The sequence below is a fragment of the Phascolarctos cinereus genome, unplaced genomic scaffold (genome assembly GCF_003287225.1).
Source record: "Phascolarctos cinereus isolate Bilbo 61053 unplaced genomic scaffold, phaCin_HiC Scaffold_4;HRSCAF=312, whole genome shotgun sequence".
Lineage (NCBI taxonomy): Eukaryota > Metazoa > Chordata > Mammalia > Diprotodontia > Phascolarctidae > Phascolarctos > Phascolarctos cinereus.
Genome location: NW_027555847.1, coordinates 680,764,249 through 680,782,832, shown reverse-complemented (window position 1 = coordinate 680,782,832; position 18,584 = coordinate 680,764,249). Strand labels below are relative to the sequence as shown.

Sequence of the window (18,584 nt, the reverse complement as noted above, 5' to 3'; positions counted from 1 at the left end):
AGACTGTCAACACAAACCCCATCATTTTGCACATGGGGAACCTGAACCAGACGGGTGGTGATTTGTCTGAGTGGACGCTGCCAGTCCCGGAACCCCAGCCTCTTACCTCCCCCGCCCCGCCCCCCGCCTGGGACTCCACCCAGCCCCCATGCTCAGAATGAGAACAAGAGAACTTCATTTATACCGATCTTTTTACTTTCCAAAGGAAATCACCAACATTCCCACGATCCTCAGGCAGGGTGAAGTGCTCTTGTTTGGATTTGAAAAAGGGAGAAACTGAGGACCAGAGAAGGGAAGGGATTTACCCAAAGTCACACAGTGAACTTTGAGGACCCTGAGCCGCCTCCCTCCCCCAAGAAAGGAGAAAGGAGAACAGATAATTGGCACTTGGGTGGGGAAGGCGATACCTTCCCTCCAGTACAGGGGCCTTTCTAAGGACAGTCTGACTTTGTGGGAAGAATTTGGCTTGGGAACTTTGAGTCTCAGGATAAAATGGGGCCAAGGGTTGAAGCTGGGGATCCCTCTCCCAAGACAAGTCATGGAAGGCCTATGGCATGGAGGGCACCATATGGAACCTGGCTTCCTCTACCCCCAACCCCAACACACACACCCCTTTTATCTCCAAGTTGGGAGCATCATTACACGTTTTGGGATTGGGGTCCCCCAAACCACTCGAACTCAAGAGCCGGGTAGATCTCTGCCCCTTATTCTAGGAGGAAGGGGAGAGGGGGAACATACATACATGGATTCCACCCTCTGCACAGCCCTTAGGGCCCAGAATTGCATCAGTAGGGTCATTAAGCGGGAGGGATTGTGAAACCCCGGCTGGGAGTCTGTCTCTGACCCTCTCTGCGGCTCCCTTGATGGCCCCGTGGAATGTCGAAACATACGCCCCGCCCCTCCCCCCTCACAGAGCTGCCAGCCACCCCCCCCTCCCTGAGATTAGCTCGCCTTCTTTGGGACCCTCCAAGGTATTCGCCATTTCCATCCCCCTCCCACCAGTACCGCGGCTCATGGCAGCTCCGGTCAGGCTGTAATAATCCTCCCAATTTCTCCCTTCCTCAACAAGGGTCTCTGGGAGTTGTCTAGAAGAGAGAACACAGCTGGAGGCTGGGGGGCCATAAATATGCCTCCCTCTTCATAATAAATAGGGTTGCCTTGGCTCTGTGCAGGACCTGCGGCGTCGCCTCATACGGAGTTATCCTCCACCTCGGCCAAAAGCCCAGCCAACGTGGTGCTGACTGCAAGGAGAGAGAGGAGGGAGGAGACTCAGGGAGCTGAGGAGGCGCAGGGTCTCCCCGTAAGGCTGACGACTCCCCGAGGATAGGACCATGTGTCCCCACTAGGGCTGAATCTCCCCCCCTCAGACCTGGGGCTTCCTGAGGACAGAGGCTAATTAGGCCTGGTGGCTCCGGGGCCCTCCCCGACCCTGAGTCCCCGGCCAGGAAACCTACCTGTGCAACTCCCAGAGTGCCGAACACCAATGGATCTGCCCAGGAAGCAGGTTGCCTGACGAAGGTGGCAGGAAGAGGCATAGGTGACGTTGTTGTTCCCACACAGCTGCTGGTTGGGGCTCGAGGGCATAGGGCAGGGGGCAGAGCGACAGATGACACAGTGGGCACTGCCAGTTTGGTCCACCACACATGTATGAGTCCCTGGACACACCACGAGTGAGCAGCTCTCTGAGGGGGAAGTAGGCATCAGAGGAGTTGGGTCAGTAAGGGGATGGAGGGCTAAGCCAGAGGATGAGGGGTCAGTGAGGGGATGGTGGGCTGGGTAAAGGCAATGGGTGCTCTGTGAGGGGGATGGAGGGCTGAGTAAGGGAGATGAGGGGTCAGTGAGGGGATGGTGGGCTGGGTAAAGGCAATGGTGAAGAGGTTGGGAGGTCAGTGGGGGATGGGAGGTCAATAAGGAAGAATGAAGGGTTCAGTGAAGAGTATAGCAGACAAAGATGATAATAGCTAGCATTTACATATCACCTTAAGGTTTGCAGAGTGCTTTACAAATATCTTATTTGATCCTTACAATGACTCTGTGAGGTAGATGCTATTATCCGCATGACAAAATTGAGACAGAAGTGATGTGACTTGCTAGTAGTCACACACAGCTAGTAGTAAGGGTCGAGGTAAGATCTGAACTCGGGTCTTCCTGACTCCAGGTCCAGTGCATTATCCACCCTGACACCTCCCTGGCTTAATGGGGGGGAGGGATCTCAGTGAGAAGAATGGAGCTTTCTGCCAATGGGATAAGGCGAGAGAGAGGTGGGTGAGCAGAGATGAGGCTGGTGTCTCACTTTTGCAGTGCCCCTGGTACATGACGCCCAGGTCTGGGTGCCCCTGACACTTGATCGTCCGCAGCTCACACTCGTCCCTGTAGGTGACCCCATCAGAGCCACAGACTTGCAGCTGCATAGGAAGTCCAGAGCAGTCCGGGGCACAGGCGCAGTGGGGCCGTCCGCTGTGCATCTTGCACACCTTGCCTGGACCACAGTCCACTCCCTCACAGGTCTCTGGAGACAGAGGGAGACAGAATGAGCTTGGCAGAAGCAGTATGGCCCATCCTAGCACGCCAAACTGAAAAACAAAAAAGCGACGTTCAAATCCTTCCTGAAACAAATCACAGATAATTTAATGCTGAGAATAATTTTAAACCACAGGCTGTACCTGTAGTTTCATTGACTTTGGGAGTGCACTCTCTACAACCAAATCTTAGTTGCCTAGAGACCCCAGAGGGGCAGCTTTCTAACCACCACCCCACACTACCCTCTCTAGTCACTGATAGTCCAAAAATCATGGCTAATCTAGAAACACATACTTGTATAAAAACAGATACAATAGAGAAGCACAATCTAACCAACGACAAATAATAATAGGTGAATTTTTTAAAATGTGGATCTCCCCAAACAAGTTCCCTCTTTCCTTCTCAAAATGAAAGAATAGGGGGCAGCTAGGTGGCACAGTAAATAGAGCTCTAGCCTTGGAGTCAGGAGGACCTGAGTTCAAATCCAGCCTCAGACACTTGACACTTACTAGCTGTGTGACCCTGGACAAGTCACTTAACCCACTATTGCCTCACCAAAAAAAAAAAATCAAAATGAAAGAATAATATTAAAAGCTGATACTTCTATGGTGCTTTGAGATATGCAAAGTCATTTACATGTTTCATTCATTTGTTCTTCATATCATCCCTGGCAGGTAGATACTAAAAGTGTTATTATAATAATTTTATTGATGAAGGAACCAAGGCTTGGAAAGGTCAAGGGATTTACCAGGAAGGCTAACAAATAGGAGGGGCAGCTGGGTGGACCAGGGGATAGAGTGCCATGTCTAGAATCAGGAAGACTAGTTCAAATGTGGCCTCAGACACACTAGCTGTGAGACCCTGGGAAAGTCATTTAACCCTGTTTGCCTCAGTTTCCTCATCTGTAAAATAAGCTGGTGAAGGAAATGGCAAACTGCTCCAGTATCTCTGCTCAGGAAAACCCCAAATTGGGGCAGCTAGATGGCACAGTGGATAGAGCTCCAGCCTTGGAGTCAGGAGGACCTGAGTTCAAATCTGACCTCAGACACTTGACACTTACTAGCTGTGTGACCCTGGGCAAGTCACTGACCCCAATTGCCTCACAAAAAAAAGAAAGAAGACCCCCAAATAGGGTCATGAAGAGTTGGACACAACTGAAATGACTGAACAACAACAGTAAGTGTTGGGGGTGGTATTCAAACTCAGGTCTTCTTGACTCTAGTTTCATCTCTACATCTATTTGTCTCAGGAGATAAGCATTAAGTGCTAAGTAAGATAAAGAAAGATAAAAACAGTACTTGCTCTTAAAGAGCTTATATTCTTTACATATGTATATATATATATATATATATAGGATTACATATTTCCCAATTACTTATAAAAACATTTTAAAACAATCATTCTTTAAGCTTCTGAGTTCCAAATTCTCTCTCTCCCTCCAGAAGGCAAGCAATTTGATATCAGTAATACATGTGAAGTCATGCAAAACATATTTCCATATTAGCCATGTTTGGAGCTTACATTCTTATTCTGATGGGAGAGACAACATGTAAATTGGTAGATGCAAGATATGTAGAGTAGGTAGAAGGTTTCTCTAGGGGAGGAGGGAACTAGGGGCATGGAAGATGAGGAAAGGTCACCTGCAGAAAGTGAGATTTTAGCTTAGTCTTGAAGGAAGCAAGGGAAATCAGCAGGCTGGAATGAGGGGATAGAGAATGCCAGGTATGGGGGGTAGCTAGTGCAGAGAGGGGACATGGAGGGTCAGGCTGAGGAACTGCAAGTAAGCCAATGTAGATGGACCATGGGACAGATAGGAGGAGTCAAGTGTAAGAACACTAGCAAGGTAGGAAGGAGCCAAATTATGCTAAATTTGAAATATCAGATCCTGGAGGTAATAGGGAGCCATGAGAGCTCATGGGGGGAGGTGGGGTATGACATCAGCAGCCCTAAACTTTAGAAAAATCATTTTGGCAACTGAATGGAGGATGGATTGGATGGGAAGAGAGTTGAGGCAGGAAGATCAGTGGGAAGGCTATTATAAAAGTTCTGGAGAGGGTTGAGGTCCTGATCTGGGGTTGTGGCTGTGGGAGAAGAGCTAGGTGGTGCAGTGGATATAGCCCTGTGATCAGGAAGACCTGAATTCAAATCCAACCTCAGACACTTACTAACTGCATGACCCTGAGCAAGTCACTTAGCCCTGTTTGTCTCAGTTTCCTTATCTATAAAATGGATAATAATACGTCTACTTTGCAGGGTTGTTGTGAGGATCAAATTAAATAATAATTGTAAAGTGCTCGGCACATAGTAAATGCAATATAAATGTTAGCTATAATTAGGAACTATGCCCAAAGGGCTATAAAACTGTGTATACCCTTTGATCCAGCAAGACCACTGTTAGGTCTGTATTCCAAAGAGATCAAAAAAGGAGAGAGGATCTATTTGTATAAAATTATTTATGGTGGCTCTTTTTGTGGTGGCTAAGAATTGGAAACCAAGGGGATGTCCATCAACTGGGGAAAGGCTGAACAAGCTTTGGTATATGATTATGATGGAGTATTACTGTGCTATAAGAAATGACAAGTAGGATGATTCCAGAAAACACCTGGGAAGATTTACATGAACTGATGCAAAGTGAAGTGAGCAGAACCAAGGACATCGTACCCAGTAACGGCAATACTGTAGGATGAAGAATTGTGAATGACTTAGCCATTCTTAGCAATACAAAGATCCAAGAGAATCCCAAAGGACTTATGATGAAACACGCTATGTGCCTCCAGAGAAAGGACTGGTATTGTCTGAATACAGATTGAAGCATGCTGCTTTTTTGCTTTTTTTTGTTTGTTTAAGTCTTCTCGTACAAAATGGATAATATGGAAATGTTCTACATGATTGCACATGTATAACCTATATCAAATTGCTTACCTTTTCGGGGGGGGAGGGAGGGAGCGATAGAATTTGGAACTCAAAACTTTTAAAAAATGTTAAAAATTGTTTTAATATGTAATTGTGGGAATAAAATATTATTTAAAAATAAATGTTAGCTATCATTAAGGTAGAAATGACAAAATCTGGCAATGGTTTCAATATGTTGAGTAAGAGTGAGGAGTTATGGACAACGAGGTTGTGAGCCTAAGTGACCAGGAGGATGGTGATGCCTTAACAATAATAAAGAAGTTTAGAGCGGTGGAAGGTTTTTAAGGGAAAGATACTGAGTTCTGTCTTGGATATGTTGACTTTGATATACTTATGGTACTCTGTGGCACGGGGGATAGAATGTTGGGCCTGGAGTCAGGGAGACTCATCTTCTTGGGTTCAAATCTGGCCTCAGACACTCACTAGCTGTGTGACCTTGGGCAAGTCACTTCACCCTGTTTGCCTCAGTTTCCTCATCTGTAAAATGAGCTGGAGAAGGAAATGGCAAACCACTGCAGCATATCTTTGCCAAGAAAATCCCAAACGGGGTCATGGAGAGTCAGACATTACCGAACAATAACAAACAGTTCATCTGGTTCAAGGTGTCACAGAAGCAGTTGGTTATGTGTGACGGTAGTTCAGAAGAGAGCTTGGGTACACACATACGACCATCATCTGCTTAGAAGTGATCACTAAACTTATGGAAGGTGATGAAAATCACTGTGAGACAGCAGAGATTAAAAAGAGAAGACAGCCTTGAAGGACACCCAAGTTTAGTGGGCATGACCTAGAGGATCCAATCAAGGAGATGGAAGAGTGATCAGAAAGACAGCTGGAGAACCAGGAGGAAACCGAGTCACAAAGACCTCAAAAGGTGAGAGTATCCAGCAGAAGGCGATGGACCTTGTCAAAGCCTGCAGAGAGGTCAAGAAGAATGACAATGAAGAAAAGATCATTCAGTTTGGCAATCAAGAGGTCATTGGTAACCCTGGAGAGAGCAACTTCAATTGAATGGTCAGGTTGGAGGCCAGCTTGCTGAGAGTTTAGAATAGAGAGAGGAGAAGAGAGGGTGCCAATGAGCGTAGACAGCTCTCTTAAGGAGTCTGGCCATGAAGGATGCAAGAGATTTGGAGGGATGGTCAGATCAAGAGGGGATCGTTTCAGGATTCAGAAGGGTTGGGCATGTTTAGAGGTAGCAGGAGACAGGAAGCGACTAAAGATGGCAATTGGGGCAATTTGTTGGAAATGCTGGGAGAGGATGGGATCAAGGGTGCTCGTAGAGGGGCTGGCCTTGGCAAGGAGAAGGGCCACCGCTTTATCCAAGACTGGAATGATGGAGGAGATAGTGGAGGAAGATGTCTGAATGATGTGAAATGAGGAGCAGGGCAAAGAGGGAGCCCTCCCCACTGATCTCAATTTGGTGTGGGGCAGTAGGAGGTGAGGTACTCAGGAGAGAGGGTGAGTGGAGAAGGCGCTGTGGGAAGCTTGAGGAAAGACAAGAATAATCAGGATCAATTAGAAATTAAATTTTTGTTTTGCTGCAGTGAGGACTTGGTTGAGATTGGATAACATTATAATAGACCTGGCTGCCTTGAAAAGAACATACACTCCTTGAGGGCAGGGACCATTTCACTTTTGTCTTCGTATCTAACTGTGTGGCACGTGGTAGATGCTTAATAAATTCTTGTTGACTGACTAGTTGGCTGCCTGTGATTTTCAAGCAATCTAACATGTTCAGTGTGTTATGATGTACCTAGCTGGTGCAGGGGTCAGGAGTCAGGAAGACCTGAGTTCAAATCCAGCCTCAGATACTTACTAGCTGTGTGACCCTTAGCAAGCCACTTCACTTCCGTTTGCCTCCGTTTTCTCATCTGTAGAAGGGATAATAATAGCACCTACCTCCCAGGGTTGTTATGAGGATCAAATGAGACCATATTTGTATTGGTTTTTTTTTTTTTTAGGCAATTGAGGTTAAGTGACTTGCCCAGGGTCACACAACTGGTAAATGTCAAGTGTATAGTCTGAGGCTGGATTTGAACTCAGGTCCTCCTGACTTCAGGGCAGTGCTCTATCCACTGTGCCACTTAGCTGCCCCAAATTTGTCTTGTTTTATTTATTTTTTAGGCAAGAGATCATATTTGTAAGGACCTTAGCACAGTAACCTGGCACACAGTAGGTGTTTAATAAATATTATCAGCCCTCCCTCCCTCATGGAGGGGTAACAGCGCAGATACCCCACCCACAAAGTATTAATTGATAAGTAGATAATAGAAAAGTAGATGTCTGCTAACATTAGTGAATCGAAAATACGGGGTGCTTTTTTTTTCACTTGAGTGTCAGCATCCTGTAATGATTAAAAGGGCTAACCTCACAAGCAAGGAGGGGTCAGGTCCTGCCTCTGGCTTATGCGCTCATGCTGTGTGACCTTAGTAAGACAATTAGCCTCTCTGAGTGATGGGTCAAAAGCAAGAATTGAATCCAGATCTTCCTGACTCCCAAGGCTAGCCCTTTATCTCCTAACTCTGTGCTACCTGGCTTTGTATTAGCTCAGAGTTAGCCAGTGGCCCCAGAAGCTCTCTCAGTCTAGAAATCCCTGAGCAGCTGCTGATCGGCATTAGTAGAGGGGGTTTTCTCACCAGCGAACTCTCTACACTGGTAAAAAAAAAAACAATCTAGAGCAAAGATTTATTAAAGTCTTTTTAGGACGTATAATAATAATAATAGCTGTTGTAGGTAAGCATTTATATGGTGCTTCAGGGTTTTCAAAATCCTTTATAAATATGACTTCACTTTTATCTTTACAATAACTTTGGGAAGTATGGGTGCTATTATTGTTTGTTTTTTACTAATGGAGAAACTGAGGCAGATAGAAGTTAAGTGACCTGCCCAAGGTAACACAGTTGTTAAATATCTGAGACTGGATTTGAATTTAGGTCTATCTATGCCTATCTATAGCCGCCTCTGACAAATTCAGAGGTGAGGCACCTTGGAGTTAGGAGGTAGAGAGCTAGCTTTGGGAGTCATGAAGACCTGGGTTCAAGTCCTGCCTGCAAAACCATGATTTGTGTAACTGTGGGCAAATTCCTTAACCTCCCTTAAATGAGCAATTCCCTGAAACTATAAACTACAGATGAATTTATGCTCATCTGTCAACATGTGGACGTCAGTGGACAGAGTCCAGGTAGAGAAAGTTTCTACATTGGAAGTTTCTCCTGACCGATGAAATTAAGCACTGTTTTTTGGTCTTTCTTTGTAGCCCGGTTCATATCATGGGCCCAACACATTGTTGTCGTTATTCAGTTATTTCCAACTCTTTGTGAACCCATTTTTGGGGTTTTCTTGGCAAAGATGTTGGAGTGGTTTGCCATTTCCTTCCCCATTCCCCAACTCTTTTTTGGGGGGGGTGAGGAGGGCAATCGAGGTTAAGTGACTTGCCCAGGATCACACAGCTAGCCAGTGTCTGAGGTCAGATTTGAACTCAGATCTACCACCTAGCTTCCCCCAGTTCATTTTACAGATGAGGAAACTGAGGCAAAAAGGGGTTAAGTGCTTGCTCAGGGTTACCCAGCCGGTAAGTGGCTGAGGCCAGATTGGAACTCAGGAAGATGAGTCTTCCTGACTCCAGGCCTGGTGCTCTATCCATTTCATCACCCAGCTGTCCATCGGATGCATCGTTGGTGATTAATAAGTGTTTGTTGATTGACAGTCTATATCAGTCAAATAGGCAGCCAGCAGGCTATATCTGGCCAGAATCAGATTAAAATATAATTGGGAAATATTTAACAAAAGTACACAAAAATAAAATAAAGTAGAGATAATGTTACATTTTAAAACTAAATTAATAAGCCCCCTCAGGGACCTTTGTGTACATTAGTAGTCTGTGTCTTTTTGAAGCTGACACCACTGGTCTACACGATACAAAAGGTGGATATTACCAAACAGCAAATACTGGGAAACATAATTCATGACATTGAATAATGTAGCAAAACAACAAATAAATTTCCCACAAAAAACAAAAACAAAAAACAAAAAACCTCCTAATTAATCAAAAAATCATTCTGGGGCAGATTTTTTTGTTTTATTTTGTTTTTTGCTGTGGGCACTGGATTATGCAGCTCTGTGGTTAAAGGAGGGGGCAGTGGGGATCAGGGGTTAGCCTCTAACCAGGGACGGAATGTTTCTCTGCTCCAGTTTCACTGGACTGAATGGAGGCTGACCCTTGATTTTGGCCCTGAAAGCCTGGCACACTGATAACTGAGTCAGACAGGAGAAGGCCAGTGTCCTCCTTTTATTTCGATTTCCCTGACTGCCTGCCCATTTCTGAGAGGTGAAAGATCTCTATAGCCCCAAGTGCCCAGTCCCTACGACTAGGGATATTGCATACTGAAATTCACTTTAATTAATTCGACCTTTATTAAGTACCTATAAGGTGCAAGGCACTGTGGGGGGTTGAACTCAATGATAATTGCAGCTCACGTTTCTGTGGTGCCCATTATTAGCACTATTTTACAGATGGGGAAACTGAGACACACGGCCGTGAAGTGATTTGTCAAAGGTCATCCCCGATAGTAAGTGTTGGAGCTGAGACTTGCCACCGGGTCTCCGGACTTCCATTCAGGGGCTCTTGCCACTGCACTTTAGCCTAGACAGTCCAGCATGGTGGAAAGAGTGCTGGCAGCAGAGCCAGAAGAACTGAGTTCGAATCTCTGCTCTGCTACTTACTGTGTAACCCTGAGCAAATCAGGGTTCACTTTTTGGAGTCTGAAGAACGAAGGCATTGGATTAGGTGGCCTTAGCGCTGGATCTATGACCTATGAGCCTTTCATTTCAGAGATGGGAAAACGGGGGTCCTAGCTGGGGAAGGTCATGTTGGCTAGGATCGAAACTCCCCACCACAGCCCCTGCCCCTGCCCCAATGGTTATTTCCAGGGTCCTCCGGAGCCCCCTCTCCCACCCTTCTGAGTTCCCTGAGGGTTCCTGAGGCTGACTGAGGGGAGGGGCCTCCTGCTCCTCACATGTGGGTTGCACCTGGCCACCAGCTCCCACACATCTGGCAGAGCCCGGCCACACACAGCTGGAGGCTCTCCCAGTCTAGATTTGGACTGGAGAAAAGAGAGTCCCCGCCTACGCCCCCCTCCTTGCCCCACCTCCATCCCCAGCCCCGGAGGACCCTGGAGGATCCATCTTCAAACTTCCAGCTGGAGCCTGGCCCTGTCTTATCCCAAAGCCACCTGTGTTCTCCCTCCTTCCTCTTCCCCTCCCCTTCCCTCCCCTCCCGCCTCTATCCCTATTCCCAAAAGCCACCCCCAGATAGGAAGTGAGCAGGAACAGAAAAAGGAGGGAGGGAGGCAAGAGCGGGGGCCCAGAGAGGGAGAGTGTTTTCCCAGAGACCACCCAGCCAGGCAGAGCTGGGATTAATCACCATCCCCAACCACCGAGCCTCGGCGGCTGCCACTTCCAACATCTGGGAGGCTAGCTCCCCCCCTTCTCCCCCCACTCTGCCTCCCATGGGGGCACAGCTGGGAAGTGACCAGCTCAAGGGGCTCCTACCTTTGCAGGGGTGACAGGTCACCAGGCCCAGGAAGCCCAGTAGGCTGATTTTGTTGCCCTGATGGGTGTAATTCGACCAGGCGGTATCTACATTCCCCGCAGAGCAGCACTCCTCCCAGCTCACACCTGCCCTCAGGATCAGGCTGCACTGAGCCTCTCGGCCCTGGCGAAGCCAGCATATGCCACCTGGAGCCAGAGAGACATGGGATCAGAGGATTTACAACCGGGAAGGGACCTTGCCGACCATCTACCTCTTTATTTTATAGATAAAGAAGCTAAGGGTTAGAGAAGGGAATGCACTTGGCCAAGGTCACACAGTCAGTGGAGTGGTGGCAGAGCAGAAATTCAAACCCAGGTCTTCTGACTCCAAATTCAATTCTTGGGCATTAGAACCCAGCCCATCCAGGATTTGGGGTCAGCAAGGGTCTTTGGAGCATGGAAGCAATAAGAAATACCAAGGACAATCAGTCCCAAGCCAGCCAGCCAGTCAGCCAATTAACATTCATTAAGTGCCTACTATGTGTCAGGTATTATACTTAGTGCTGGAGATTCAAAACTAAGGGGCCAGCCAGGTGAACCAGTGGGATAGGCCACTGGCCCTGGAGTCAGGAGGAGACGAGTTCAAATGTGACCTCAGACACATACTAGCTGTGTGAGCCTGGGCAAGTCACTTTACCTCATTGCCTAAAAACAAAACAAAACAAAACAAAAAGGCAAAAAACAGTCCCTGCTTCAAGAAGCTCACAATCTAATGGGAGAGGGTGCCCCATGTATGCCCCAAATCTCTTCTTCTGAACCCTCTTCCTGAAGATCTCAAGGTACCAGAGGATACCTCTTCCCTGGCTGAGACCTCATTTTGGGACAAGGAGATGGTGGAGCAGTGACTTCAGCCTCTGGAGCTGAGGGACATACCTTTTCCTTCACCTCCCCAGGACTCAAAAATCACTTAATCACTCCTGAATCAGGAGGAAGCTGCCTGAGGCTGGAGCCAGGTCTGGGACCTCGGCTGGGATTGGGACCAGTGTCTTAGCACCATAAAAACAGGGGCTTAGGGTGGGGCAGGGGGAGGGGGAGGGAATCTGAGGGCCAGAGCTTAAAGCTAGGGCAGTGGCCTTGGGGTCTAGGGGACAGAATGCAACCCCAGCTCGAGATCCTTGCTCCTCACCCAGTTTGTGCTCCTGCCCACCTCCTGCCCCCCCTCAACCTCTTAGTCACCCAAGCCTTCCGGGAACATTCCCCTAGCATGAGCTCATGAGTCTCCCCAGTACAGTCACCACACTGGGAGCCCTGGAGGGGGGGTAGGCTTTCAGTCACTGGGGGATAGGGTGCGGGTAGGGATGGGAAAGATGGTTCTTGGCTGGAGACGTCAGCAAAACACACCCCACCCATCCCACTATCCAGCTTGGGAATACGAAGCTCACTCCTGGTCTTTGGGGGTACCTGGAGTGTCCCTTATTATCCTGAGGAGAGGATATGGAGTCTGGAATTAGCCGTTTGGGCGTCAGGAGAGCTGGGTTCTAGTCTTTACGCTTCCTAGAGAGTTACTATGTGACATAACTGAGCCTCAGTTTTGTCATCTATCTGTTGGGAGGGGGTGGGGGAAGATACATGCCATGTCCTGGATGGTCTTTCATCCCCCATCCTGGCCATAGCAAATGCAAGGAAATGGGGTCCTCATTTTTCTAGGATTTGCACAGCGCTAGGTGGGAGAGACCCTGGGTTATATTCAGAGGGTAGAACTCCTGGGGTGAACAGGACCTGATGTCCAGTCCTTGACCATAGGAATGAGAAGCTGGACTGCTCTCAGCTAAGAGAAAGGACAGCAAAGAAGAGGCATAACAGAATGAGGGGCTGAGTAGACTCAAGGGGGCTTAGCAGATAGAGGCACTGAGGTGCTGCCAAGGCTTAGCTGTAGGGTAGGAAATTTGCAAAGCTCCTGGTCTCTCCCTACCCTCTATCCCTAGGACATTAGCCGCCATATTCTACACATCTTCCCCTCTTCTGGGCCTGTTAGGGGGGGCTCTGCCTACCAGGAGCCAGACCAAATCCATATTAGTCCTAATGGAGAAGCCATAGAATCCCACAAAGGTAGGTAGTGAGGATCCCAGGCTGCCCCCAGCTGCTCATCTCCCATCCCACCGCAGGACTACCTCTGATACAGCTGGACTGCCTTCCTCCCCCAAATCTAAGCAATGATCTCTGGGCTCAGACAATACAGGCTTGAGACCACTGGCAAAGGAGGTAGGGACTTAAGGTCTAAGGTTAAAAGGGGCCAAGGATTAGGAATTTGGGGTCCATGGGGATAGGATTGCACCAGGGGTCTGGGTATGAGGGTATTGGGTGTGGGGTTGCAAAGGATTGATGATTCAGGGGCTTAGAGTTTGGGGGTCAAGGTTTTGGGGGGCAGAATTAGAGCTTTGGGGTCCCTAGGGATGGTGAGCATCAGAAGTCTAGTTATGAGGGGCTCAGGGATCTGGGGGTTCAGGGTGTTGGGGGCCCAGGATCTAAAGATTTTTGAGACTAGGATGTTGGGATCTGAGGGCTCTGGGGACCAGGGCATTAAATGACAAAGGATTAGGCATCTAGGTTTGGGGGGAGTATGGTGATCAAGGGCCTGGATTCAAGGGGGCTTGGGAGTCCACAATATTGGGAAATTAAGGTTCTGTGGCATCAAATGTCCAGGGTCTGGGGGATCTAGAGGCCAAGGTGCTGGGGGCACAAGGAATCTTGTAGCCTGAAATTCAAGCGTCCAGAGACCAGGTAGTGGAATGGTCATGGGTTCAGGTCCAACTGAGTCAAGGGACTGGCAGGGTGGGGTGTTTGGAGTTCTAGGGCCGAGGTATTGGGTTTCCAAGATCTGAGAGTTCTGGAGGCCAGGGTATTGGGCATCCCCGGCTTCTGGGAGGTGCGTTATTGAGGGACTGAGGATTAAGGAGATGGAATGATCAGAGATCTGGGCAAAGGGGGCCAGGAGTCCAGGGACCCAGGGAGCCTGGGTCTGGAGAGTCAGAAGCCAAAGATCTGGGAATCTGGAGGCCAGGGACTTCAGGGGTCCAAGGTTCTGGTGTCCCAGACGTCCAGGGGATGGGGTAGTTGGGGAGCCAGGGGAATGGTATGATCATGGTGCTGGATAGCCCAAGGGGCCAAGGGGGTTACAGATCGGGGGCTGAGAGGGTGATAGGGAGGGGTGTTAGCGACCTGGGATATGGGGGAGGTCACTTACCCTGGCCAGATTCGGCTTGGGCTGTCGGCCAGGAGAGCACCCCCAGGAGCAGGAACCACAGCGGCATGGCTGAAGGAGTGGGGGAGAACGCGGGTCCCTGAGGGGCAGGGAGCAGGTGGAGGGCGGGGGGGCACCCGCAGGTGGCGGGGCCTGTTGGGGGGCTCAAGGCTCAGCCGCCTCCCCAGGACTGTGGAGCTGACTTCAAGCCCCAGTTTCAGCCTCTCTCTATATAAAGACTTTTCCCTCCTGCTCAGTGGAGGAACAAGGGAGGGGTGGGCGGGGCCTGAGCCTGGGCCAGGGGGAGGGTGAGTGTGTGCGAGTGTGTGTGAGTGTGTGTGTGAGATTGGAATTGTGTGTGTACGAAGATGTTCTTGGATGGGTCTGTGGGGCGGCGTGTGTGTATGTGTGCATCAGAGTGAGTGTGTGAGTGTGAGACACCGTGTGTGAGTGTGTATGTGTGTGTGTCAGGGTGAGCACGAGAATTTAACAGTGTATAAGTGTGCTCCTCGATGCAGCAGTGAGACTGTGCTCATGTGTGGTTGCGTGTGACCTCCTGTAAGAGTGTAACCGTGTGTAGGGGTGTGTGTGTGTCAGAGTGTACCTGCGTGTGAATGAGTGTGAACTTGGTATTGTGAGCATGTGTGAGAGGGTTATGGTGTGTGAGTGTGCAGGCGAATGGGCATATGTACATGTCCATGAGAGTCTGGTATGTGTCTCTGTCTCTGTCTCGCCTTTATCTCTCTTCCTTATATTTCTGATCCCTCTGTCTCTGTCCCCCGGGGAGTGTGTCTCTGTCTCTGCCCCCTCAGTGTCTCTGTTTTTTTGTGTTCTGTATGTCTCTCCGTCTCCCTGCAGTCTGTGTCTCCATCATCTCTGCCGGGTCACACATGTTGACTTATCTCACTATTTCAAGTTTCCAGACAGCTCGTGTGTGTAAGGCGGTAACTGCGCACACGTGTGTTGTGCATGTTACTGTGCGTGCATGTCAGTGAGATCATGTGTGAGGATGTAAGTCTGTTAGTGCTACCGTGTGATATGGCTGTGTGTGTCAGTATATGAGTGTGTCTCTGTGTGTAAAGAGAGAAATATCTACAAAAGAATTTGAGAAAGGATGGAAGGGGGTTGTTGGAGAAGATCCAGACAGGCTTCCTGTAGGAGGTGAACTGACCCTAGAATGAAAATAGACTCCATGAGGCTGAGATGAGGAGAGAGTACATTCCAGACTCGGAAAACCAGCCCAGGCAAAGTCCCAGAGAAAGGAGACAGCAGAGTGTATGATGTCTGTCATTTCCGTGATTCCGTGGGCGCCTTGGTGTATTGTGTGGGTACTTTCTGAGTGTGTGGTTAGTGTATCTGTGGCTTCTTAAGGGTCCCCCATCCCTATCCAGACCCCGTTGCCTCATCCCAAGGGAGGGAGGGAAAGGAGGAAATGAGGGAAGGGAGTGGGACTGATGCCCCTTTTTCCTTCTGGCCCCCCCGGGTCCCGCTCCTCTGGGTCTCCAGCCTGAGGACGGCAGACTTATTCAGCCCTCCAGATACGTGCTTTCCTCCCGTCCTGGGCAGAACACAGGCCACTAGCCGCTGTCCTTGGAAGGAGGGATGGAGAGGGAGGGACCTGGGCCGGGGCAGGGGCTGGGGCTGGGACTGGGGCTGGGGCTGGAGCAGGGCCCAGAGTGGGACTGGCGGGGACACACCCCTGTCTGAGCCTGCTGGGGAGGGGCCTGTGGGCCTGGAGCTGTTTGGAAATTTGAGATGGTTGAGTCAATATGTGTGACCCAGCAGAGACAACAGAGACACAGATTGGGAAGAGACAGAGAGAGATGCAGAGCAGAAAGAAACAGAGACTCAAAGGGGGGAGACAGAGAGACAAGGACAGAAAGAAACAGAGACACGGAGCGGGCAGAGACAGAGACATACACCTGAAAGAACGGAGAGAGAAGGATTGGAAATGTGAAAGGGAGTGAGACAGAGACAGAATGGGGGGAGCACAGAGAGACACAGAAAAGAGACAGAGGAGAGAGAGACAAGAGACACAGAGAGGGCAGAGGCAGAGACCTGGAGGAAACAGAGTCACAGAGAAGAGAGACAGAGACAGAGATGGAGTAGGGAGAGAGAGGACAAAGAGAGATCCAGAGTGGGGAGAGACAGAGAGGAAGACAGACTTATTTTCTGGGTGACCCAGGACAGGTACCCACCCCTCTGAGCCTCAGTTTCCCCATCCTTACAATAAGATGGCTGGACTCTCTATTCTTCAGCTCTGATAGTCCAGGAATCGCTGATTTTATTTACATGGAAGAGAAACACAGTTTCTCACTTTCATGGCCTAGATAGGGAGAGAGAGATTCTCTCATGTGCGGGCCAACTCCCATCCCCCTTCACTATCTAGCTCCCATCTGGACTGCCTGGCCTTTCTCAGGGCTGGACCCGTGCCTTAGACCGAGGTCACTGAGCTGGCGCCACGGTCTGGGCCAGGGCAGAGACCTTGGTTCTGGTCTCCCTCCCTCCTGCCTCAGCGCTGCCCCTGGTTCTGGGGACTTGTGCCCGGAAGGCATCTGGGGCGATACTGGGGCGGGGGAGAGGAAGAGCTACTTGTCGGCCCTTTTCTGCCGAGTCTGGAATAGCAAGGGTTTGAGTCCTAATGAAGATGGTCAGGAGACGTAGCCAGGGGGCCTCAGCCAGTTATCCTGAGCTGTTCTGATACTTGGGCCTCATCCCTGGATAGCTGAGGTTTGCCTTGGATACGAAGTCTGAGCATCTGTCACTGAGACTGAACCCCAGAGTCTTGTGCTGAGCCCTGGACACTCAATCTGAGTCCCTGATCCCAGGCTTGCACCCTGGGCATTGGGCCTAAGCCTCTTTACTCAATCTGAGTCTCTGATCCTAGGCTTGAACCCTGGGCACTGGGCCTAAGCCTCTTTACTCAATCTGAGTCTCTGATCCTAGGCTTGAACCCTGGGCACTGGGCCTGAGTCCTTGATATTAATCTCTGAATCTGAGGCTGAACCCTAGATATTGGGCCAGCGCCCTAGATTCAGGGCCGACCGGCCGGTTGGCTAGCCCTGGGGAAAGAGATGTTTCCTTCTTCCCTGACCTCTCTCTCCATCCTGGGTTGCTTATGAATCTTCATATAGAAAGGGCCCCGGCCAGGGCAGTGGGTAGGAAAGACCTAGGGACCTTCGTTTCTCACTAGAATGGGCTGGGAAGGAGAGTGAGAAGAGAGAGACTGGTTTTCCCCTCCCTTTATCCTTAAGGAGAGGGCTGTCTCCTGTCTGCTGTCTCCTTCTAGTCCTGGGATGGATCCTCATCCTCCACTATCTGAGAAATGCTAAAGGACAGGTTGACCCCACTAGCCCCTTCCCTGCTCTGCAAGGGGCTTCCAGAAGAAGGTAAGAACTGCCAATCAGTTCAAGCTTTTTTTTCCTCTGGTGGAGAAATTGAAGGTGTCAACTAAAGAGATGATAACAAGAGATTACAATTACTTTAGGTTTACAAAGCACTCTCCTCTCAACAGCCCTGGCAGCCCCAAAGGGTAGATTCTTAGCATCATGGGATTCACAGCTCTAAGGGACCTAGTCCACTCTTCCCTTCCTGCTCCCCTTGCACCTTCTTTTTACAGGTGAGGAAACTGAGGTCCAAAGCAGTACAGCGACTTTGTCCAAGTGGGTCTAACCATCCCCATTAAATAAATGAGGAAACTGAGGACAGGAAAGGGATTTGCCCAAGGACATAAACTGAATTAGAGGGCAGAGCCAGGATTAGAATATAAGTCTCTTGGGTAACTAGGTGGCACAGTGGATAGAGTGCCAGCTCTGGAGTCAGGAGGAACTGAGTTCAGATCCTGCCTTAGACACTAGCTGTGTGACTCTGGGCAAGTCATTTAACCTCGAATGCCTAAAAAAAAAAGTCATATCTCTTGTCATCCACCCTAGATGCTCCTTCCCAGGATCTCTAAGGAGAGAGAGGGAAATGAGTGGTTGTGTAGTCTCATTCCAAAATATGGTGCCCCTTCCCTCTGGTGTCCTTGAGAAGCTACTCAGGCAAAAGGTACAGTGGAAAGAGCATTGGCTCTGGAGTCAAGAGGACCTAGGTTCAAATCTCATCTCTGATACTATTTGTATGACCTTGGGCAAATCATTTAAGCACTCTGGGCCTCAGTTTCTTCATCTGTAACATGACATCTGGGTTAGATTGTCTTGGCAGTCCCTTCCAGGTCTTGGGCCTCACTTTCTTCCATAAAATGAATGGTGGAGTAGGCCCCCTCTAAAATTCTGCTGTTGCTCAGTCACATCCTACCCTTCGTGACCCCCTTTGGGGTCTTCTCGGCAAAGATACTAGAGTAGTTTGCCATTTCCTTCTCATTTTTCAGATGAGGAAACTG

At 49.3% G+C, this 18,584-nt stretch overlaps 1 protein-coding gene across 1 annotated transcript; it reads right to left on the bottom strand.

Moving 5' to 3' along the window:
* Positions 1–173: 173 nt before the first annotated feature.
* On the bottom strand, positions 174–14,444 carry FSTL3 (follistatin like 3). The gene is made up of 5 exons (XM_021009094.2): positions 14,207–14,444; positions 10,984–11,169; positions 2,294–2,509; positions 1,455–1,682; positions 174–1,241 (listed from the first exon to the last, which is right to left on the bottom strand). The coding sequence occupies exons 1-5, from the start codon at positions 14,271–14,273 to the stop codon at positions 1,189–1,191; spliced, it is 750 nt and encodes a 249-aa protein (XP_020864753.1). The 5' UTR covers positions 14,274–14,444; the 3' UTR covers positions 174–1,188.
* Between the last annotated feature and the right edge of the window lie 4,140 nt (positions 14,445–18,584).

Excerpts from the sequence above, each read along its gene's own strand:
- FSTL3 (XM_021009094.2), bottom strand. The coding sequence starts at position 14,273 with ATGCCGCTGTGGTTCCTGCTCCTGGGGGTGCTCTCCTGGCCGACAGCC. Across the intron at positions 1,683-2,293 it reads GTACCAGGGGCACTGCAAAA|AGAGCTGCTCACTCGTGGTG; the intron begins GTGAGACACCAG and ends CTTCCCCCTCAG. Across the intron at positions 1,242-1,454 it reads GCACTCTGGGAGTTGCACAG|TCAGCACCACGTTGGCTGGG; the intron begins GTAGGTTTCCTG and ends CTCTCCTTGCAG.